The sequence below is a fragment of the Cryptomeria japonica genome, chromosome 1, assembly GCF_030272615.1.
Source record: "Cryptomeria japonica chromosome 1, Sugi_1.0, whole genome shotgun sequence".
Taxonomy (NCBI): Eukaryota; Viridiplantae; Streptophyta; class Pinopsida; order Cupressales; family Cupressaceae; genus Cryptomeria; species Cryptomeria japonica.
Window position 1 is genome coordinate 582,771,006 of NC_081405.1, and position 25,662 is coordinate 582,796,667.

A 25,662-nucleotide genomic window follows, 5' to 3' on the forward strand; every position below is an offset into this window, starting at 1 on the left:
AAGCCTGATTAGTTGACAACGTCAACTGTTCTAAAAAATCATCACAGACACTCCTCTCTGAATAGTTAACCTTACCAGAAAATTCTCTTTTAGGAGCCATTTTGAAAATGCAAGAAATGAATGCCACTCTTAAACAATTCTGCGACGAATCAACTATCTTATTTAGAACACTACACAAGAATTGCTACACAAAAATATGAAAGAACCTGTTCTTTGCTTGAAGGAATTTGCTCTGCAACTGAACCGACTTGCTCTGTATCTGAGGAGAATAACTCTGCGTCTACTCTTCTGCAAAATCCTTTAAAAGATATCTTTACCCGGTTGTTAGGAAATCAAATATTTGTACTCAGGGCCTTAACTATAACATTGATTCCGCATGCTTCGGCCGTCCCTTCAAAATTGAATTCATACAAGAATTCGTATTTTTCGCTCCAACGGGTCACAACATTCCTGCAAGTGTTTCATTTTGCTCTTTCGCAACTTCGCGAAACATAACCATCGAGCAGCTTGGTCCTGCGAAATAACACCAACCGTTCGATCAAAAGAAACTTGATTGAGAGTTAGGTTAACTGACGGCTTTAGCTTTTCTCTGGGCCCTGCTTTTCTATTGGCTACATGATACCACGTGGCGTCCAACCATTGGCCTTGAAATTCCCTTCGCATTCCACTTGATACTGGCCACGTGTCTTTCTTTCATACCGTTGGTTCCACCTTGGCGGGCCCACACTTTCTTCTTAGACCACGTGTCATCATGACACGTGGACGGCTCGCATTCATTCTTGCTATTTTGCGGGGTATAAAGGACGAGCATCTTACCCTTGTGAAATAGCGCGGGCCGTCGGATCATCTCTTAAGCTGATCGGCTTTTAATCCTCTGAACAGGCTCTCAGGAGGGGTGGGTCCGCTGACTCATCGTAAACACCTAGCGCCCAGTCACTTTCGGAGCTGACTTGTCACCTTCTTATTTGCCAAAAGGAAACCACGGGGCCCCACCTTTTTCATAACAGCTATATCCTTCAGGTCATCATCATGACACGTGGACGGCTCGCATTCATTCTCGCTATTTCGCAGGGTATAAAGGACGAGCATCTTACCCTTGCGAAATAGCATGGGCCGTCAGATCATCTCTTAAGCTGATCGGCTTTTAATCCTCTGAACAGGCTCTCAGGAGGGGTGGGCCCGCTGACTCATCGTGAACACCTGGCACCCAGTCACTTTCGGAACTGACTTGTCACTCTCATTTGCCGAAAGGAAACCACAGGGCCTCACTTTTCTTCTTAACAGCGATACCCGCCAGGTCATCTTCACCTGCGGTCTGACTCACCTCTAGGGCCCGCCTTTTAGACTTTCATCCTGACCCGCTGACTGTTGTGACCTGTGCCACGTGCCGCCAACTTACTCGATTTCAACCACCAGCTGGACCATCTATGTGGCATGCCATGTGTTTTTCGCAACTTCGCTGGTTTTAAACTATGCGCAACTTCGCCTAACGAAATAACGCGAGTCGTGGATCCATCCGCGAGATGCGCACTAGTTACTGGGCCCGACAACTTTAAAAGAAAAACATATAAGGCATAAATTTTTCGATTAATTAACATAACCGCCTAAGCAAACAACAAGGGGGGCAACTTCCTACGACCCCATGACCCATTACTTAAGTGAATAAAGTAACGAAAGATTAGAAAACAGAGGTTTTATAATGAAACACAAGAGGATCTAGAATCAAAAACCCTTAAACCCTTGAGGTCTAAAACAAAGCTGAAGCATTTGGAACTACACCTTATTCAAAAATTCAACAAAACCATAGCCAATCATGGGAAAAGTAAAACCCATTTTAATCAGTGATAATAGGGACTTCATCAAGTTTACCTCGACCTTTCATAAAATACATAATAAAAAATTTGCTTTGGGCCATAAAACTTCACTGATAACATAAATAGATATCATGCTACTAACATAATAGGATTTTTACGAGAAAAGTTACCCCTCTTGAGCACATTGTAAATTATTACCATATGGTATGAGAATTCAGTATCACCGTAATGTATATCACATGCTAGAACAGATGTAGCACTACTGAGAAATTATAATCAGTGTCCAAGAAGAGTGATTTTTGAAAAAGTCAGATTATCTTTGTGTGGATACAAAACCCTCAACAATATATATGCCAACGTATTTTATTGTCTTGAAACTTCAGAATGATATTTAAGTTCGGAAGAATCCCAAGGAGACCCACAAATCAGACACAGTTCAGTAGAAGAAACTTCTGCTGTCCTCCAAAAAAAAATTAAGTACGTTCTTGACACATATGAGTAACCATTTTTAGTAAACTGCAAATTGCAAAATGATGACTTGAAAAAGTTGTAAAGCAGAGCTAAATCAATAGTGCTGGCATCATTGAACATAAGTTTACATCTTCTGAACCCCAAATTCAACAGTTTTCTGTCCCTATTATTTGAAACATAATTGCTGTTGGTACAGCTCTGTTTTCTATCCTCAATAGCATACACGTTAGGGATCACGGCTATTGGCATTCTCACACCTATTCTCACTATGCAGCAATTGTATAACAGCAGGAACAACCCCTTCGCCCTCTGCATGCATGTCCAATGCAGGTTCATCTATTTTTCTTTGCAAAAGTCTGTCAAGTGCTGCCCTTAAATTCTAAAGGTGCTTCAAAAGAAATTGAAATCAGAAACCTTACTTGACGAAATGTTAAGAAAAAGAAAAAATAAACAAACATTTAGTTTTCAACTTCACCTGAACTATCTTCAAAGTTCTTTCTGATGAAGAAAAATGTAAATAACCTCCAAGCATCTCTATGCCTTGCCCATTTTGACTTGGTGTAAGAGTGCCCCCAAACATAAGCAGAGCATAATCAGATATATTGGTTGAGTCTCCAATCAAGATGGTACTTGTTTTTAACTTATTACTATAGATCAAATAAGGCCGTGGAAAAACCCGAATATGTGAGTTGACTGATGATGGATTGATAGAAATTTTACCGTCTTCTTTGGTGAATGTTCCTGCTGGTTTACACTGTGCAACACATGGATAAAGGCCCGCACATAAAACAGCAGAAATCATTTCTATGTCTGCACTGTACCTGTTGTACTCCTGGAGAGATAATATAAAGATGGAATTGTAATGTAGCATAGCACACCTCACAGATAACCAGAATAATCAAATATGTGAAGCATTGCAAGTAAAAACATTTTATTATTTACTATTCTTCAGAAGGTTAGAGTAGCAATCTAAGAACTTTATAATAGTTATAACAAAAAATATTATACCCACAAGAGACACGCTTTATCCATGAGCACAGACATACATTTAGAGTTGAACGTTTACCTGAATACTCAAAGTTTTGTTAATGAATCCAATGTCAGCAAGTAGATCAAAAAACTGCGTTTGCATTTTCTCTATTGTCTGTAATGCTGTCAACGATAAGAAATTTTGACAGCAGAATTCGCTTTCCAAGCCATCACGCTTGGCAAGCTGCCAACCTTCAAAAGCCCTCAAAAGTGCAATGTGATCGCTGAAAAACCCCATATAATATTGTCATGGCTTTGATGATAAGTATAAAGAAAAGAATGCATAAAAGAAAACAGGTCAGCATCTGTTTGGCAATATGGAACAAGTACACAGCGAAGAACAGGGCATCTGTCTGTAAAGTGCAGATCTGACTTCCACATTTCTAAATTCAAATTGAAGCCAACATGCATCCACAATTATTGGTAGATAAACACAGTCAATGATTTATTAAAATATGTTAATGCAAATAATTAGCAGTGAACTTCAGCAACTGAAGGGAAGCTAATTTATATTTCAGAAAATTTGTAGCCAGATCAACTGTTTCTGGAATTTTCATTATAATGTTACTTTGTCATCTTGCCATGCTTAGGATTAAACTTCCCATTAGTGAAACAATGGTCATGATCTCAAGTAAATTTCTGAGGTACAAAATGGAAAAGAAATAGCAATGGATAAAGAAACTAAAGAAGTCTTGCACTGAATAGATAGTATGGCATACCTGTTGGAATCTCCTGCAAAACGTTTTTTTGCTTTATCAGCTTCGTATTTATCATCAATTGGAAGGATAAATGGACTCCGGTGATCAACCATTGAGGCAATTACCAATGCTGGGCTCAAACACTGGAAAACAACTCCCATCAACAGCATTTTTCCGACTTTGGGGTCAACAGGTAATGTAGATAAATGGCGTCCTGGTTACCACAGAGAAAGCAGCAAATTTTCTTTAATATTATTGTTTGCCTTGGAATGCAATTTTTCTCACAAAATGAAATATATAATCTAATTTATATATCCTTCTACATCAGGCAATGGATGGCTTCAGAAGTATTGATATACGAAGTCATAAAGAGAATACCTAATGAAGTAAGATCCTCCATATCATTTAAAGCGCCTATGGTCTTAAGAAGGTCAATTGCATTATGAACAGAAAGAGGATTGGGAGGTTGAAGGGCTTTGGCTAAGAAATTAGCAACATTTTCAAACTGCAGACTTTTAATTTGCAGGCACAGTCCTTCCAAAGGTGTTCGGAGGATTTCTGGTAACTGAAACTGTGGCATGGCATCATAAATAATTCTTGGATATAGGTGATAGCAAACACCAGGCCTCACTCGCCCAGCACGTCCCTTTCTCTATGTAACCAACAAGATAGTGATTCAGCACACTGTCAGCAGATCAAATCAATAGAAAACTATTGCAACATTTATACCTTTGATAAAAGAATTTCAACATATAAAATTATATTATCCTAATATATTATTCTACCTACCCAGAAAGTGAATACATACCTGGTGAGCAGAAGCTTTTGAAATCCATGAAGAAGAAAGAGAGGATAGTTTGTTTACAGCATCATAACTACTTTCTTTTGCTTTGCCACAATCAACAACAAACACAACATCATCTATGGTAATGCTGGTCTCTGCAATATTTGTGGCAATTATTATCTTTCTGCAAAACCAAATTAGCAATGAAATCCATATTATCAATTGCAAGCCAATTATGATCATCTGCTACATGGAAGAGCTTAGAAAATTTATCACCAAAATGTATTTTTATTCAAAATGGCAACATAAGTACACGTCACCTTCCCTTCCCCATGCTCAAATCATACCCTGCACATGTTTTTATACAAAGCTCAAAAGAGCTTTGAACCCCATAAATGACTTATCATTGGTGTTCCACCAATGCACATTTTATGGATTCAAACAAATACGACCAAAATTCTAGTAAAGTTGGAAAAACCAGAATGCTACTCAAAGAAATAAGTTGCTTTTATGTGACATTACACAACTATGTAAAATAGACAAAATGAGATATTATGAAAAATCGCTGTAGCATGAAAGGGAAAGCCATCTTGAGGGGCACATAATGGAGTGGAAAGAGATGCTGTAGGAGAAAGTATTAGAATATCAGTTTAAACTTTAATGTAATAGAAGTGTATTTACACTAGTAGGTAGGTAGGCAATTATGAGGTTGTTGTAACCATCATCTATTTTTAGATTGTAACCATTGTCTATTTTTAGATTGTAACTACTTTCTATGTTTGTATGCAACCATCACACTCCACTTGTACCATTCCAGTCATATTCAAACAAAGAATTCCTCAAACCAACTGAGACTAGATATGCTAGTTAATTTATTTTGATGAAGAGAATGTCGGAGGTACAGGGTGCTCTACAATTCATGCTGGTTTGTGGAGAATGGAAAAAGTGGGCCCAATCAAAGACAAAAGAAGGGAAGGTCGAGAGAGAAAGGGTTCTTAATGACACTTGGTGGTCCAATATCAAGTGAGAAAAATTTAGTTAACAATTTAGATTAATATGTTTGAGTTTGTACTATAGTGTCAGTGTCATAACTTTTAATTTAAAAAATTTTAAATGTTGCTTGCAGATATATTTGCTCTGTTGTATCACCTGTTGTGTGGGTAATCGAGTATGCAGGTATAGTCTCCTAGCCTTGGAGTGATTCATGAGACTTTTGATAGCAAGTTTAATCAAATGAAGCAAGCAAGCAATTCGTGACAAGGATCCTAGATTGCAATTCTATGAGGAGTGTACTAGACCTATTGTCACAAAGAGGTGGAACACAGTGAACACCCCTCTTCATATGGCTTCCTATGCTCTTAATCTGAAGTAGTATGCACCTAGACCTGACCAAACGCTTCCTTCTAAAGATGTTGAGGTAATGGAGGGGCTTATGACAATCCTTCATAAAATATATGACACCAAGGAGGCAACCATACCTTGAGGCAGTCGCTTCAATTTTCCAATCTTCAAGGTCCTACATGCAACAAAGAAAAGGTTGGAATAGACAAGGCAACTATTGCACAAAAGAAACTCATTGGATAGTGGAAATTGTTGGTGTTGAAAATAAGCCACACCCGGACCAACGATGGACGGGTCCAAGAGGGGCCAGTAGCTCAGTGGTAAAGCACTCCAGCAGCGTATGAAAGGTCCTAGGTTCGAGTCCTAGCTGTTCCATGTCTCAACATGGTATCAGAGCCAGGTCCAAGCTAGGAGCCCCAAGCACATGAGAGGTGTGGCTTAAGGGGGGGTGTTGGTGTTGGAAATAAGCCACGCCCGGACCGACGATGGACTGGTCCAAGATGGGCCAGTAGCTGAGTGGTAGAGCACTCCAGCTGCGTATGGAAGGTCCTAGGTTCGAGTCCTAGCTGGTCCATGTCTCAACAGAAATTTCATGGAAAGGACACACCAAAGTTGAAACAACTTGGTCTCTATTTATTCTCACAAATTGCTAGTTCCTCTGCTGCAGAGAGGAATTGATCCACCTATGGTTTCATCCACTTGATTAAGAGGAACAAGCTTACCTTGAAACGAGCGAAAAAATTAATTGCAATTCATATTGCCTTGACAGATCAAGATTGGCAAACTACTGAAAATCAATAGACTCCAACAATAAATTAGGATGTTGATCCTGAAGATGTTAGGTATATTGGTGCAGCCAAGAATGATTGAGGTTCCACTTCAGGCAATTAATGGCAGTGACACACATAGTTCTTTTGATATTGATAGCCTGAATGAGGCATAGATTGTTGTATTTTGTAGTTTGAGACTCTAAGATACTTTACCTTTAATTTTGAACTTCGATTTTAGAATTTGAACAACAAAATGCTTTAATATTACTGCCATGAATCTCATGAATAATTTTATTGCTGTTTTACTACGGTTATACTGTTGTTATGCTACTTTATTGAAGTTTATACTGCTATTATACAACTGCTGTCATGATTTACTTACATATTGACATTGTTGTTATCAGTTATTGATGTATCTATCTCTCTTTCTCTCTATATATAATATATTTTGAAAAATTCATTTATCGACATCCCCCTGCCATCCCCAAAAACTGGGCCTCAGACTATTGTCCCCAAAATGCATTCCCTATCGTACCCCTGTCCCCACCCCAAAATGTTGTGGAACACAGGTATTATTCAAAGGACTCACCAATTCCAATAAAGAAGTACCATTTGTGAGCTTATAAATAAGTACCTTGAGCACATAAATAGGTAATGATAGTTAAAGTCAAGCTTACACTGCAAAGATTGTCATTCAAGTATTCAAGCATTTAATCAATTATTGTGTTTTTTTTGTAAGGCTTTTGCAAGTGAATCATAAGATTTGTGTTCAGCATTGTATTAGCACTCGTCTTTTGTCTTGGCAAGGAATTTTACGTTCTTATTAGTTATTTATTTTCCTTAAAACTTACATTGTAGTTTCATTGTTAGTATTAGTTTTATTTAATTATGTACTGTTGATGCAGACCTGCTAGTCTCTACTTTAACCAATAGTAAGTACTCATCTTTCATATTGTTCTATTGCAAATCTTAAATACAAAAACCTCATTGTGCGACATGTACTTTCAAGTTTGATGCTCAACCTTCAAGAACAAAAAAATAATTTAGGTTTACTTTTAAAGTTTTATGTCATTTCCTTTCATGTAAACCCTGGATGATAAATTGGTACAGTGTGCATAGTTGTAAAGTTGTTTGTCATTTTAGGTTTTAGGAGTAATTTAGATCTCATGGAGCTTTCCTTACTAATTTGAAGAGAGGTTTCACCTTACATGTTTTGGTTTGAGTTGTCCGGAAAAAGACAAATTAAAACACTAACATACTTCATATTTCATAAATGAATGTTTATTTCGCCAAAATAGCATCAACAACCTCTAGTAATGGTCTAGTGAGAGCCACACCAGCCTTGATTGATGAAGGAGAATGAGGATTCAACAATTAACACACCAATCAGGCATTGTTATCAATTCCCAATTGGATGAAAGGAAGGTCATATAGCTGGAGGCCAACAACTATGGATGGCTTCATATAAGAGTAATGTCATTGGGTGTGTGTATGGGTGTATTTAACCTTCCTGGAATTCCCAGCAAAATATTCTTTTCTTGGTGATCCATACAGGAATGAAATCTAAATGCATGCATGAAAGATAAGTGTATTAGTCACTTCATCTAGAGGCACTTAGTAAAATCCACTTAAATTTTTCATTCCTGGTTACCAATGCTCATGCTAAACTTTTTGATAATTACACCTTATCTAATTAGGAGCAATCGTAGAACTGAATGAACATCAAAGTTATACCTGTGACTCAACCTTCTTAATGATAATGAACTGTAATATTTAATGCTTTGATATTTATCTTATTTTGTCTATAAGGAAGTATCCTTGCTGATAAAGTGCAAAATGAAATAACTAATTCTAAGTCCACGTTTATTCAATTTCAATAGGATGGCATGACAAGAAAATGAAAGCCATAAAACAACAAACATTGAAATCAGAAATATGCACCAAAATTTAACTTAAAATCCTTGAATACAAAACAAGAATTATCAATGTTCAAATTACACCTAACTAAACTAAATGGAAGAATTAGAATCCTACCTCTTACCCCAGGGTGCTTGTTGAAATATATCCTGTTGATGTATCGTGGGCATTGAACCATGCAAGGGAAGCAACATAAACATGTCCGAATTACTTAATAGTGGATTTTCTCTAAGTCTCGTAATCATATCTGAGATTTCAATCCACCCTGTCAAAAACACAAGGATTGCCCCTTCTCCTTCCGAGCGACAGATATATTCAATTGTTGCTTCAACCTGAAATAAGTCACATAGAGAAAAGTCCAAAGAGTAACTCAAGATCATGTCAATATAAATAATAACACAATAAGAGTATCTCATTGTTCAGGTTTGACAATTCTAGATTATACTGAATTAGCTAGACAATGCATGGAAATAGCCATCAATTCATACTGCAATTGTCGCCATTTATCAGGGTTGAGTTTAAAAGTACTAGCAGCAATGATGATAGAAAATGGCAATTCACACCTGGAAAATGATATAATCACGTCACATAATGCGAATCCATGTAGATAACATCAGTATCCAATGAATTATGGCCCATGACTCAAGTATTATGAAGACAGGCGGTAACTTAAAAAGTTTGATTATAAAAGGACCTTGACCTACAGCCAACTGGGACCTAAGATCAATTGTCACGTATCATTGAGATAACAACAGGCATTCAGAATGAGATACAAGGATAAACTGACAGAAAAATATGCAATCATAATCAGCAAAAGAGAGAACACCACAGACAGTAAATTCAGATAGCTTTGAATTAGGAATCAGGATCATCCACAATTCAGACATCTCTTCCTCAATGAACCAATTACCACTGCGGCGGAAGAAGATAGACAGGACTTTCTCATGAGCCGATTTGCCAGATGGGCTTGAACTATGAATTACTTAGCAAAACTGCAGTGTTGCTGCCAGACCAAGTGTGCAGTGATTAAGGCTAGTTTCACCAGCCAAAGTCCCTTCTTCAATATGTAGGCTTCAAAATCCACTTGAAAGATAGGCATAAGGCTTGTGGATGGTTTGTTGATAGAGCAGGAAAGACCATGAACAGTGGGTCTTATTTCCCATTTCTCCTAGGGTTTGAATGTGGTATGTGGATGATTGGAAAAAAGGATGGATACAGAGTCTAAATGCCTACCTTAGATTTGGATTTGCAGATGGCACAAAAGCATCACCAGTAGGAGTGCAAGTACACATCATTTGAGTCTGTCATATGAATCTTTGGAATGCAGCACTCTAAGTGCTTAAAAACTGCTTCCACATCTCCTCTTCATCAATTTTTATCAAGTGCTTTTGATTGGAAACCACTAGACCAGGAAAAGTATTGTACGTACCATATCAAGTTGTAATCAAATCTTGTCATTTCTTGTTTGTACATCAAGCTTGAGCTATTGTTCCCAACGATTCCCAATGCTGTTCTTGTTGATTTTAACTGACATTCTTTGCAAGGCCAACAAAAAATCATTCAGTGCATTAGCCAAGGTGAAAATATAAACTTGGAGATAAAGTAATTGCAAATACATTCTAAGGAAGAGCAAAAGGCATTAGGATTTCCAGGACACATCTTTTCTTTAAAGATAACTTTCAAGTAGAGAAAGGGTGCACAAGTGGTCTGAAGCATGGAAAAGTGAGAGAATATCATACTTGGAGTTGGAGGTGCTCAAATATCTCTTAGGTGCACAAGCATATGCCAAGGAGGGCAAATATCATGTTTGGGCAAACTTAAGTCAAAAAGCAACTCAATGAAAAAAGTGTTATCTCAATAGAAAATTAGAACATGATACCACTTAAGTGGAAAAAGTGCATGCACTATTCAATGTCAAAATCAAAATAAATACTAAAGAGACCCAAAAAGCACTTTTCCACATAAAGGGCAAATGTCAATGAAGAATTAGAATGAAATAGTGTTCCATGAGGACATCTTTCCTCCCAAAGATACAGAGTTTTGGAAATGGGAATGTTTCGGGGAAACCAAGATGGGGACAAAAAATACTCACACCACCCTTGCCACCAAAAGAGTGAGAGTGTTTCTAGTAAGCAAGGTAGAAGTAGGAAACCACTTTGAAACGTCCCCTCTATTGGGGATGTGTTGTGACCTTTTCACACATCAGCCCATTGCAAACGAGGACCCCCTCTTTCCTGCTTTCCGCGTCTGTTAGTTTAGGGTTTTGGCGGCGTAGCTAGCAATTTTGAGCTTCTAATGTCCGAGTCTCCACGTTTTGAAATGGGATCATGCCTAATTGTCATTAGGGTTTTGAAATGTTTGTATAGGATCAAGTGCGTACAAGAGTTAAATGATCCTAATTTTGTCAAGTGTGGCCCCTTTTGAGTGTAAATGTGTTTTTAATGTCCTTGATGGTGATATTTTGGTGCCTAAGTCCTTTAGGAGTTGTTTTCTCACTCCTAGGAGGTTATTTTGGTTGATTTTGCACTTTTTCCTGATAGGTTTCCTTTTGTTTCGCTCAAATTTTGGTGAATTTGCCTAAGTCCCGATGTGTTTTATTGAAGATTTGAAATGTCCAGATGATTTTGAGTGGTTAAATGATCAAATTCCTAATGAAAATCCATGTTTTAAGGGTCTAAACATCAAAATTCTTGATGGGAGGTGCTTTTCCCCCATATTTCCGATGACCCATGATTTTCCCCCACTCAAAATCCTGATGGGAGAAGAATTTCCACCAGATTTCCAATGGACCTCTTTTTTCCCCCATTCAGAATCCTAATGCAAGGCAATTTTCCACCAAAGGGCAAAAACTTTGACCAAGTGTTGGGAAATCCTCCTGATGACCCACGTTTTTCTCCTGGGAGTGCAGATGACTTTAATGTGGATGAAATTCATGTTCCTGATGCAGATCGATTTTCCACCAGGGCAGTTAATGATGAAAATGAATGGATTTTTATGCAGATGATAGTTCCTGATAGAAGACGAATTTCCCCAAGTGGCAACTTTGACAAAATTTGATTTGGATAATTATCCAAATAGGGGTTGATTTTCCCCCAAAGTGAAATTTTGAGCTTAATGACGAAATGAAGTTGGAATTTTGATTCCAGATGGATGGCGATTTTCCCCTGGAGACTTTTTTGTGCAAATTTGATGGATTTTGATTGGGATTTTTACCCCAATAAGGGGCGATTTTCCCCGAGTTGCATAATTTAATAATTTTAATAAGTTTTGATTGGGATTTTATTTCAATGTGGGTCGATTTTCCCCCAAGGGGTAAAAGAGAATTAAATTTTGAAAATTTTGAATAAATTAGCCCCAAAATTTAATTGTTTTTGCCATTATTGACGATTATTTAAAAAATAAAAAACAATTAATAAATGATTTGCAATGATCATTTAATGATTAACACCTTCTAGAAGCAAATCGATTTTCCCCAGGTAAGTATAAAAGGAAAGTTTTATCCCACATTGCTTGTGTGGTGAAAACTCAAGGTGAAAACTAGTTTAAAAGGAGGCTGGCCAGCATTATAATATTATTATTCTTGCTGATGGTGATAGTTGAGTTACTGAGTTGGGCGATTTTCTCCAGCTGAGCGATTTTTTGTGAAGTGTCTTTTGACACCATTGAAGCTGGAAATTGTTTTGAAGACCATTTTCTGCCTAATCAGACCTGGGTGATATTTTTGAGGGCCATTGGACCAAGTTTGGAGGTGATTTTTGCACAAGAGCGATTTCTCTTGGGTGGTGCCATTTCTCCCTGCTGAGCGATTTCATTTGAGGTTTTTCTTCATTTTTTGGAGTGAACCACTTGATTTTGGGGGGCTGTTATTATTGTTCCTTGCTGCCATTGTTCTCAGACCTGATTTTGCTGCCATTGCTGAAGCTGGTTGAACCTCCATTGCTGGCTGGAAAGTGCATTTTCAAACTAACATTTTACTCCCAGCTCATTTATACCTAAGCCGATTTTGTTGGAGACCATTTTAGAGGAGTTTTAAGTGCATTTTCAGAGGCTGCCATTGTTGTTGCAGGTCTGAATCACCCTTGTTGCAGGCTGTCCTCAGACTTAGCTCCATTTCCAGCCACCTTCCAAGTTGGGCGATTACATTGGGAACACATTTTTATGCCATTTTGTGGTCATTTTCTGGGTTTACCACCATTGTTTAAGGTGCTGGTAAGTCTGAAACATTAATTTTCAGACTTGTCTTCAGACTTTCTTTCTTTTACCAGCCCTATATTTATACCTAGTTATGATTGTTTTAACCTTGGGAAGGTTGTTTCCATCAAATGTTTGCATTCTAAGAGGCCGCAACATGATTTTAGTGACTGATTTTTAGTGTTGCAGGTTGTCTTCAAAGTTCAAACTTATTGGCAGCCATTACAGAGCTTGGAAAGATGTCTTCAGACATTTTTTGAGTGAAAATCAGACTTTTCACACCTTTCCTAATATATTTCCGGATTTGGTATAATCCTATGACCTAGATTTTCAATGAATTTTCTGAGTATGCTAATGTCTTCAGACTTAGTTAAGTCTGAAATTAATGATTTCTAGAAGTTTCATGAGGGTTTTTGACCCTGTCCTTATCAATTCATGTTCTATTTTCAGAATTCATTAAGAATGTAGATGAGAATCCTGATTTCCATTCCTAAAAGTGTCTAAATAATCAGAAATCAGAACTTTTCTAATTCTGAAAATAGCCATCAGGGGGATTTTTTCCGAAGTTATTGACTTCCAACTTCGTGCAGGTGCAGTGTCGAAATCCGGAATTGGAATTCGGAAGGAACAACAGAAGATAGTTCAAGAGGGATTCTATCCAGAATCCAAGATGTCATTCAAATGGAAGGAGATTACAAATACAAACATGTACTACCTGAACATGGACCTAATGCAGCAAAGAATGTTCGGAGTTGGACACCAAATTGCCTCTCCTACCTATGCGAATATCATGAGTGGTATCTATCAAGCTGTTGGATTTCCACAATCCATACAGTATAGCGAGTTGATCTTGGAGTGCACAAGATGTTACGATTCTCATTCCCGAATGATCAAGACTCCTAAGGGGGTCACCATTGCCTACCTTGCTGAGGATGTGATTGCTAAGGTATTCAGAATTCCATGCAATGCAAACATGAAAGATAAGACGAAGGATGAGTATGAAGCAAAGTTCAAATTGAAGGCGAATGTGTGCAAAACCATAGTAAACAAGGAATGGATGATTGAGCCTAGGCCTCATCATTCCAAGGCTCCCAAGAGACTCATGTGCACAGATTTGAAGGAGGAATATAGCAACTTGGTATTCCTACTTAACCAAGTAATGGGGATGTCACAAGGTGCGATATATCATGGATAGATATTCTATTTTATTCAGGATTGTCTAAAAGGGGCAATGATCAATTGGTCAAAGATCATAAGTGACAATCTGGATTTTCAATTGAGGAATGTGGAGAGAACCAAATCATTCACCATGACTTCTTACCTGGTATATATACTTGCATGATTTGTTACTTACAAAGGACTGATATGCAGAGGTGAAGTCGGGAATGGACAAGGGCAATACAAGAGTTACAAATGTTATCCACAGTTGAACATGTATAGAGTTGAATATTATAAGAGGGTGAACCATGCATTCACCATGTACATTACAAGGATGTTGTAGGGCAGAATCCACAAGAGGTTGTCTAAGGAGGCAACAGAGTTGATAGAGCAATATGGATAGTGGTATATATAGTTTCCCACTTTCACATACCTTAGGATTCATGGATTTCAATCCAAACCTTACAAGCTTCCTAGGTATATGTTGATGTGTTTTTTATGCACATGCGAACACAGAATAAAATACCTAAAGGTACCTTATCCTCTCTTGAACAAAGTTCCCGACTGCTGAAGATCTCGCCGAAGGATCAGTCAGAGTAACTCCAAGGTTCTGTTATGTAGGATCTCTACGTGTGGATAAACTCTTTGTGGTATGATGTGATTTGATGGAATCACAAGGGGACTTACACTCAATGACCTAAACGTCTGATTTGCTGGAATCACAAGTCCTATTAACTAACTGGAAGACAAACAAATGACAAAAGATGCAAGGTTCAGGAAGTCTACTCTACTACCTAGAATGCGAGAAGATGGATGGACGACTAGGTGGAGTCCTACTGGGCTGGGTCTCACCATCAAGTTGAACATCCATCTTCTCGCATTCTAGGTAGTAGAGTAGACTTCCTCAACCCTGCATCTTTTGTCATTTGTTTGTCTTCCAGTTAGTTAATAGGACTTGTGATTCTAGCAAATCAGACGTTTAGGTCATTGAGTGTAAGTCCCCTTGTGATTCCAGCAAATCACATCATACCACAGAGAGCTTATCCACACGTAGAGATCCTACATAACAGAACCTTGGAGTTACTCTGACTGATCCTTCGGCGAGATCTTCAGCAATCGGGAACTTTGTTCAAGAGAGGATAAGGTACCTTTAGGTATTTTATTCTGTGTTCACATGTGCATAAAAAACACATCAACAGAATTGGCACTAGACGGAGGGGCCCCTACTTTCTTATACAAAAGTTTGATTATCAAGAGGAATAGTACTATCCAGAAAATTCAAAAAAAAAAAATTAGCATGAGCATGTATCATCATGGTGTTGCCACATAGAGGATTGAACGAGGTAGTGCAACCTAATTTGGAAATAGGCAACATTCAAGAGGACATTATTTCAGGATTGAATGACCTAGTGTGGAACTTAAGGAGAAGTGAAGTTGAGTATAATAGGGTCAGAATCATTTTGGAACAAGAAGCAGACAGAGCTGAAGAACGCCAAAGAGCCGCCGCCCGAGAACTTCGTAACCAAAGGAACCAGCAGTAATCTCCATAAACCAGATCTTCACGCTGGATCGTATTGGTTCTTTCTCGCCCAAAAAACACCAAAGAATATTGAGGTCTACACCAGGCACCAAAAATCTGACTGAACTTCAATTCATTTCAAGGTCGAAGCGGGCCAAAAGAGAAGATACTCCAAGGGAATCTGAACCAAGATTAGAAGGCACTTCTGAGTTATTACAAGCTCCATCTCTTCAAGAACAAGTACAAGCAGCAATTCAAGCAAGTATCCAGGCAATTTCTCAACCAGCAAGCCAGGTCGGTTCATCAAGCTCTCAATCAAGTTTCCAACCTTTGGGAAGCACGATGGCTCACAATGCTCCTCCTCCTCCTCCTCCTGCTCATGCACTCAACGGCGCTACATGGATGATTGATAATCCATCACCGTTAGAATTTGCAATTTATCATGATATGCCTAAGAATCCTGAGAACTTCTGTCTTAAATTCAATGCCAGTGATTTTAATCGTACCGCGGAGGATCATATCAAGACGTTCGAAGATCTTCTTCGCAACAGGGGAATTGAATACGGAGATGTAGCATGTAGGCTCTTTCCCTACTCATTAGGAGAAGAAGCATACTTTTGGTTCATTCACCTACCAACAGGGTCAACCAGGACATGGGATGCAATGAAGGATACATTTATTGCAAAGTTTGGTATCCCAACCACACCAGCTGAGTTGTATAGACAATTTGTTGAGATTCGAAGGAGAGAACATGAGCCTATCACTTCTTTTAATAACAAGTTCCACAGGGCTTACACGATGTTGCGACATCCATATCTCATTGCTGACCCAAGAGAAATTTATTATGGAGCCTTAGATCATCTCACTGCCATGTTCGTAAGAACTTATCCTATCCCAAATGATTTAAACGCAGCATATGCAAAAGCTATTGAGGTCAGTAAGCACATGGGGCAGAATATTAATGGGCCAATACTTCATATGGGACCTATTGCAGCATCGAACCAAATTCAAGCAGGTAGTCTAGCCTTGGCCAATCAGACCCCAGTCATGAATCCTATTCCGCAAGCAACATATCCTAATATTCAGCCGTCAAACCAATTGGTACTTCATCCTAGAGTTGCACTTTCACAAGCCCCACCAGCACAACCTGTGTACCTGCAAAATGCAACAAACTCTTCAAGAACACAAGAAGGAAAGGACGAAATGAAAGAATTGATTGAACAAGTCAAGAAGCTGTCAACTAAGGTGACCCATTTGAGGAATCAAAATAATCAATCAAGGACAACAATCGAACAATCAAAATTTTCAAGGAAATAATAATCAAGGTTTCAGAAACAACTATCAGGGAAACAACAATCAAGGCTTTCAAAGGAGAACATGGAATACAGCTCCTAATAATGGAAGCGTGGTGACGCCATTAGACAACCCATCAAGTTCACAAAATCAGGAAAATCATCCTACCAATAAAGTGTTTCTAGCAGAGGCGGCCTTATCCAGCTGGTGTAGACTCCACAATACAAATCAACATTCTGAATTGCAGCTTCCTGAATTCAAGATTGCAGCTGACATATTCCAGCAAGAAATGCATAGCAATGATGCACCTGAAAACCCTCCTACAACAGGATATGAAATGGTCCCGACTACCCGGTATGATCAAGCCATGGTTGTGGAAAGCTACAACATTTACCAAAAGGAGAAAATAACCAGGCTCAAAATGGAAGATTTCCGCCAGAATCAGCTAATGGACCGATGGTACCTCCTAGTTCCCAATTTCCACCTGCATCAGCAAATGAACCTGTTGAAGACTCAGAATACTATTTCCCGCCTTTGAATAATAGCGTCCTAGTTGAAGGGATAAAAGAAGTATTCCACCAGTCCTCAGGAGGCGTAGGCCCAAGAGTTTACCAAAGAAATCAGAGAAATCAGGAACCTCTGACAACATCCATCCCTCCAAACAATTTCACTACTCCTCCAGATCCAAAGGCTAGCAATACTCCGGATTATCCACAAGATGCGCAAGAGTGCAGGCAAAGGAATGTTCCTCCTCCCCCAAGAGATGAAATGAAAAGACTAGCTATGTTGGTGTTGGAAGAACTCAAAAGGATTAAAATTTGCTTGCCACTCTGAGTTGTTGAAAGTGTCAAAGATTAAAGATGCTGTGATTAATAGCCTGAATGATTCAAACACAGTAAGGCCGAATAACCAAAATACTTCCAAAGAAGTGGCCAATAATATTCAAGCCACCGTCAATGTAATTCAAGATGAAGCTGATAGCAAACAGCAGTCTGAAGAAGACGAGTGTATGGTCCAGACCATAGCCTTTCCAGCCAAAAGGGAGGATATGTTAGAAGGAAAAGTGTTACTTAAAAGAGGTGACGTTAAGAAAGTCCAACCCACCGTCGAAGAGAGTCTCACTGCAAGCCAGGTCCTTCCCAAAAAGTGGGTTGCTACTAAGAAGAATGTAATAAAGAAAGGGAAACCTTCAAAGAAAACGGAGAATTCAAAAGAAGAAACCTCAGAAAAGAATGACAATCCAAAAATCAATGAAGTAAAGAATCAAGAACATGATGAGGATTCCTCAATCCTTTGCCAAGGAAAAGATGAACCGGCCCCGTTCCTGCTATCAGTCAGAATCTTTGGAAAATTATTGCACAACTATCTATATGATTTAGGAGCTTCTAGCAATGTGATGCCCTTGGCCGTCTATCAGAAGCTAGGTATAACTCCTGCACCTACCAGGAGGAAGGTCACTCAGTTAGACAAGATAGAAGTCCCAGTCATGGGAGAATTGAACAATATCCACATGAAGCTAGCAGCAGACCCAAGAGTTCAAAATTTCATAGACATATCAGTCGTGGATATACCTGAAACATATGGTATGCTTCTGAGTAGAGATTGGTCACGAAAGTTGAATGGGTATGTGTCAACGGACTTTGCACATATGTGGCTACCCTAGAGAGGAGTTCCAAACCAAATAAAAATCGACAGTACTCCAAGATTGAGGCTTATGATAACCGAGTATGGAGAAGATAATGAGGTCCTATTCTTAAAAACTGATTTGGGGACATACAAACCTAAAGTAGAAGAAGTCTTGATGATACAGAACCTGCAAGAGAAAGACAGTCAACAAGAGGTGATGGAATCTACAGAAATTATCGTGGAAAGTGATCAAGGATCCGACCAAGATGATGATGGAATGTTTGAGAATTTTAGAAAATTTGTCCACAAAAATGTGCAACAGAGTATGCAACTTGGCAACTTGGCATCTGTTCGAGATCTGCTCCTCCCCAACTGGTGTAGGATACATAATGCCGTCCATTCAGAATTATCTTGTGCTATGTGCAAGACTGCATTAGAACAAGTATACAAGAGGGTCCCACGGACATTGATTGTAGAAGAAATTGAACACCCTAAAGTTGAAAGTTCTTCAAAAGATGAAACTCTATCCGACACATTAGTGGAAAGCCAAGAGGTCCAAGAGTTAGAAGACCAAGGGAATCCAATGTGGACATTAAGGTTCGATGGATCTAAATCCAAGCAAGGATCTGGAGCTGGCTTTGAATTGATCAGTCCGTCAGGAGAAACCTACCTTGCCGCCCATAGGCTACAGTTCCCTTGCACCAACAATGTGGCTGAATATGAATCTTTAATTCATGGGTTATTGTTAGCTATCAGAAAGAAAGCTAAAATACTGCAGGTATATGGAGATTCAGAAATAGTAATAAGACAAATCAGAAGGCAGTATGTGTGCCATGACAAAAGGTTGACTAGATACCGGAATCGAATTTGGGATCTCATTGAAAGTTTTGAGGCCTTCAATATTAAGTCCATATACAGACATCAGAATCAAGTGGCTAATTCTCTTGCACAAGCCACCAGCTCTTTGGTACCATTAGCTATGGAAGGATTGAAAAGGTTCACAGTAGAGCTGACCTCAGTACCTTCAGTCCCAAACAACATCACCAACTTTCAAGTCTTTGAAGACGACAAGCACATATTGGATTTTTTGACCAACACGGATGTCTTCTTAGCCCAAATCATTGATGAAGAGGAAGTGGAAGGAGCAGAATTGGATGCAGAAGGAGTTTTGAATTTGAAAACAAACACTATTCCAAAAGGAATGGTGGAGTTAGAAAGAATCTTTGATCCCGACAAATTGAGGGAGATGAAAAGCCATAGCATGGAAGGAAATGCATGTGACACAATCAATCTTGGTGATGACAGACAAGTTAAGAATGTGTTCATTGGGAAGACCTATACTTCGCAAGAGAGAAATGGTATCTTGAAAAGTGTAAGAGATTTCCCAGATGTCATCGCTTGGAGCTATGAAGATCTCAAGACTTATGATACTGTAATCATCACTTATACAATCCCTTTGAAGCCAGGAAGCAAACCTTTTAGACAAAGACAAAGGCCGGTCAATCCTTTACTAGAACCTTTAATATATCAAGTGGTTAAGAAGTTGCTTTCAGCTAAAATCATCTTTCCAGTAAGACATTCGACGTGGGTCGCCAACCTGGTTCCTGTCAGGAAAAAGAATGGAGAGATCAGATTGTGTGTCGATTTCAGAAATCTCAATCGAGCTTCAGAGAAGGATAATTATCCACTGCCATCGTTGGACGAAGTATTGCAAATTGTCAACGGGTCACAAATGATGTCGTTTTTGGATGGATATTCAGGTTATAATCAAGTATTGGTTGAACCCGAAGATCAATTGAAGACCACTTTCACTACCAAGTGGGGAACATTTGCATATAAAAGGATGCCTTTTGGACTTATCAATGTCGGGGCCACCTTTCAGAGGGCCATGGATATCACTTTCAGAGACTTGATTGGGAAATGCATCATCATATACATGGACGATATCACAGTATTCTCCAGGAAAAGGGAAGATCATGTGGATGATTTAAGAAAAGTCTTCCAAAGGTGTAAAAGATATGGTGTTTCCCTCAATCCTAAAAAATGCATATTTGGGGTGACAGAAGGAAAGCTGCTAGGACATGTCATTTCAGAGAAGGGTATCTCTATTGATCCTGATAGAGTAAAAGCTATATCAACCATCAACCTACCAACTAGTAAGAAGGAACTCAAATCATTCTTTGGCAAAATTAATTTTGTCAGAAAATTTATCACAGGGTTTGCCGAGATAGTCAGACCATTGAATGAGATGTTGAAGAAGGACACCAAAATAGAATGGACGGCACAGGCCAAGAGAGCATTCAAGGAGATAAAGTCAGCGATCGCAGAAGCTCCAGTATTGATCAGTCCTGACTACATGAAGCCCTTCTATCTGTATTCATTTGCTTCTGAATATACTTGTGCAGCTATTCTCACCCAAAGGAGTCAAGAGAGGAACGAGAACCCGATTGCATTCATGAGCACCCTGTTGAAAGATGCTGAGCTCAGACATCCTAATATTGAAAAACAAGCCTATGCATTGGTCAAAGCCATCAAAAAGTTTAGACATTACCTCTTGAGGGCCAAAATTTATGCAATTGTACTAGATGCAGCCGTAAAAACCCTCCTCATGCAAAATGAACTAGGAGAGAGAAGAGGCAAGTGGGTCGCCATTATTCAAGAATTTGATATTGAAATCCAGCCTATGAAACTTGTTTGAGGGCAGGCTTTAGCTCAGACACTGGCAGTTGACGGGCCCGGGTTAGTCCAACAAGTTTATGAATTGGATGATGTCACCCCAGATGAATGGTAAAAGGAAATTGTGACCTACCTGCTCAACCACAAATGCCCTGCTCATATGACACCCACTCAGAAGAGAGCATTGAGGTTAAGGTGCCAGCATTATATGCTTCAAGGATCCGTCCTATATCGCAGGAATCATGAAGGAATATATCTAAGATGTGTTGGCAAGGAAGAAGCCAAACAAATAATTGAACACTTTCATTCAAAGTTTGGTACAGGACATGGTGCTAACCTGGCCACAACCCATCAAATTCTGAGAGCCGGATATTACTGGCCCACACTATTCAAAGATACATTTGATCATATCAAGACTTGTCACACTTGCCAAGTCACCGCTTTTAGAGAGAAGAATCCTGCCATGCCGCTCAATCCAGTGATTGAAGCAAGACCATTTGCGAAATGGGGAATGGATTTTATTGGTGTCATCAACCCCGCATCCTCGGCACAGCACAGGTATATCATCACTGCTACTGACTATTGTATATGTTAGAACATAATGTTATTAGGGATCACATCCTTATAACATTTATATATAATGTTCTAATATAAGGTTATAAAACCTTATATATTATATGCTTTATAAGCATATCCCATTTGAAATAATTATAATCTAATAACTATTAGATTATTAATTATTTATGAGTGGGGGTTATTGAAAAGGTGTGACTAGTGAAGTCACCCTTCCTCCTATATTTAAGGAGGTTCTCTCTCATTTGAGAGGGTGTGAATTTGGAGCTTTATGGTGAGTTGTATCACTATGCATGTGAGGTATTATTGGCCATGTGGAAGTATTGGAGGAGTGTCCCCAGGTTCATGTCTATTTTATGATAGACTATATTTGTAAGTGTTTTTAATTAAATGATGCTTTATGGGGTTTTTTACCTGAAAGGGTTTTCCCCATGTATAGTAGGATGGGCCGAGTACCTTTGCAAGTGCAGGGGCTTCCATGGAGTAGGACGTGTCGGGTGTGCCAGGTTATATGCAGAAGGTAATGATGGAAGCAGGTGCTCTCCAGGATGAACCTCAGTGCCTGGTTGAGTCATTACCAGCTCACACCCGTCGCACCTGTAGGGGAGGCCACTCTATCTCCAGGCAGGGAGATGCATTCCTTGGATATCATTGATCTAGAGGAAGGGAGTTCTCCAAGCAGTAGGGCGCTTCAGAGGGTTGCGTCACCCCCGGCGGATGTAGTAACCAGTCCTTACAAAGAGGAGGGGGTGCCTGTGGGAGTGCAGTAGGGCGCCGGAGAATTTGAGCAGTTCATTGCCGAGATGACTCTAGGAGCACAGCGGCTTGTGTCATCTGCCAAACTCCAGGCGGATGCCACCATGGTCGAGCGGATGGAGAGGTTGTTGACCTTTGCCCGCACCAGATGTAGAGAGGAGTTTGGGAGTTGTTTTGAGTCTGCCGGATGACCTGAGCCGGAGAACCTAGGGATGTTGGAGGCTTGGCGCCTCACTGAGGGGGTCGGCGAGATCCGGATGCAGTCTTTGTTGAGAGAGGTGGAGCAGGCCTTCCGCGAAGGCTATCTTGAGCTCTGGAGGACACAGCACATGGCATCCACAGCTGAGGCCTTGCACGTAGCAGCAATGACGGCTCAGAGGAGCTGACTGTCAGGTTTCGGGAGGTTGAGGCTACCATGGCACAGACTCGGACAGCGATGGACATTCTGGTGGCAGATAAGTTTGCCTTGGCTATACAACTGGAAGAGGAAAGGGCATCCAGAGAGCAGTTGGAGACTCGATTGGTCAGTGCACTGGAGAGCGTGGACAAGAAGGATAAGGAGGTGTTGGAGGTCGCCTACATGGTGAAGACTGCAATGGAGACACAAATGGTGGCAGAACGGGATCTGAAGAGAAGGACGGAGCAGGTGTATGAGCTGTGTGGGTGATTAGCGTCCACCACTACACCACCACCATCGCCTTCTTCATCAGGGACGCCCTCTGCACCCCCTTAGTTTTTTATGTTGGGTTCTGTAATAAGCAATGTATTCCCCATTTTGTTGTAAGTCGTCTGGAGACGGCCTTTCTTTTTGGGGGGGGATGATGTTGGCGGCAATATTGTATAGAACTAGTTAATTAAGTTGTATTTGTCTTGGTTAGTTCAGTAACCGAGGGATGGTAGTTACGGTGCGACGGTTGGCACTCGCACCCCCTCGGTGCCTTTATATACCTCCGAGGTGACTTGTACGAAAACATGATTATGAATGGAATAGCATCTCCTATGTTTTATCTGATGTCTATGGCATTATTATTCTACATTAAGTGTTCTATCTGTATGTTCTAAACTGTTCACCCAGAGGTTAAACAATCACCTTGTATATATATCAGCCTAGGCGACCCTTCATCTAGGTTGGCCCTTTTGATAAATAGCAAATAAAGATATGATTTGTAATAAGGCCGACTTGCCTTAATTATCATTTATTATTTTAACTTGGGAGAAAATATCTCCCTAAGCTACAAACACTAACACTCCCTCTTAGCTAGGGAGGTATTTTTCAAATATCCTTGTCATGGAGTCTCTCAACATGACGCCCACAACGGCTACACCCATTTGTAGAAAGCTCAAAGGTTCATCACAGAGTCTCTCAACGTGATGTCGTCATGGAGTCTCTCAACATGATGTTCACCATGGCTACTCCCATGTGTGGAAAGAAACACACGTACAAGTGTCCATCACGAAGTCTCTCAACATGACTTCCACCATGGCTACTCCCATGTGTGGAAAAACACAAGTACAAAGGGTTCATCACGGAGTCTCTCAACGTGAAGTTGTCATGGAGTCTCTCAACATGACGTCTCATCTCAGTCTCAGAGATGAACAAGGGCTCGCACCTCATATTTCTCTCTCTCAGAGAAATATACACTACAAGGGCTTTCACCTCATATTTCTCTATCTCAGAGAAATATACACTACAAGGGCTTTGACCTCATGTTTCTTTGTCTCAGAGAAACATACGCCACAAGGGCTTTCACCTCATGTTTCTCTATCTCAGAGAAAAATACGTTACAAGGGCTTTCACCTCATACTTCTCTCTCACAGAGAAACATATGCTACAAGGGCTTTCACCTCATACTTCTCCATCACAGAGAAATATACATTACACAACTCTTCATGATGATGTGACTCCCTCTGAAGCTCCAAGTTCTTGCATCAACCTCCTGACCTCTTCGTCCAAGGTTGCCTCTAATGGTTTGTCAGACTCCCTCTGAATGTTAATTCCTCCTCTTCGAAGAAACTGATCACAATGATAATCTAAATAGGTTCTTCCTCTTCGAGAGATGTCTCCAGTTATGTCCACCAACTCGGTCCCATGGCAGCAAGCTGTGTCTCCATTCTTCAGCCTGCGTGACTTCCTCACAGAATGCATCAAGCTCTTCCTCCCTTGAATGAAATCTCTCATCATCTTTTTGCTCCTCGATCTGCCCTGGAAGCATTTTAGAGAGAGATTACTAATAGTTCATAGAATTAAACCATCCTGAAGAGAGATACCAATGTTATTACATGAATTAATAACTACATAAGAAATTTATGAACATTATTCAAGGATACGAAATACTTATCTCTTTATTGATTAATCTTCCTTGCAATCCACCAATTGCTCTTTCCTGATCTTTGCACTTGAAGATTCAGATCTGGTGGATACAAGACTTCCAGATATGCTCAGATTTGTTCTTCATTGTTGACTTCAGAAATCAGATATCAAGGATGGCAACATGTAAAGATACAACATACACCACTCCATTGCTCAAGATGCCCAAAGATCAAGGATAGACTTCATAAACTCCTCATTCCAGAAGTCTCAAGGTTGTGACCCAGGATGATTTCGGACATTAATCACTTGCATAGAAAATAATATATATATTGTAGTCCTTTAACTCACAAGGCAAACTATTCCAATACAGAACATAACCACCAACGTACAGGAAATTCAAAGGGTTGCAGAAATTGATTATAAGTTCTTTGCATAAACAAACCGAATAATAGCATACCCGCACCAATGAGCACACATACGGCAATCACTTAGAATCACACCAATCCTCCAATGAATCTTTGAACAAAAGGTTTCAAGTGATATAGCTATTTCCAGAAATGGTCTCGTATCATCTCCTCATAGCCCGTCGATGCTCATAAAGAAACTTCACTTCAAGAACTGCTCTGCCCGATATCATAACAAGCAATGCCGGCAATAGATATTCCTGCTATGTGTTAAGCCCAATAAAATTCTAGGTGTTCCTGTCCAACTGAAAGCAGAACAATCAAGGATTGA

The 25,662-nt window shown here is 39.6% G+C and overlaps 1 protein-coding gene across 2 annotated transcripts in view; it reads right to left on the reverse strand.

The window, feature by feature from the left end:
- Positions 1-2,110: 2,110 nt before the first annotated feature.
- Positions 2,111-25,662, reverse strand: part of LOC131028053 (DExH-box ATP-dependent RNA helicase DExH1) — a 187,239-nt gene continuing 163,687 nt past the window's right edge. For both annotated transcript variants that reach the window (XM_057958233.2, XM_059220056.1), the window contains 7 exons: positions 8,942-9,156; positions 4,821-4,980; positions 4,391-4,664; positions 4,034-4,226; positions 3,352-3,538; positions 2,761-3,117; positions 2,111-2,664 (listed from right to left, as the gene is read on the reverse strand). In XM_057958233.2, coding sequence (XP_057814216.2) covers positions 2,512-2,664; positions 2,761-3,117; positions 3,352-3,538; positions 4,034-4,226; positions 4,391-4,664; positions 4,821-4,980; positions 8,942-9,156 — 1,539 coding nt within the window. In that variant the 3' untranslated portion in view covers positions 2,111-2,511. The remainder of the gene's footprint in view (positions 2,665-2,760; positions 3,118-3,351; positions 3,539-4,033; positions 4,227-4,390; positions 4,665-4,820; positions 4,981-8,941; positions 9,157-25,662) is intronic.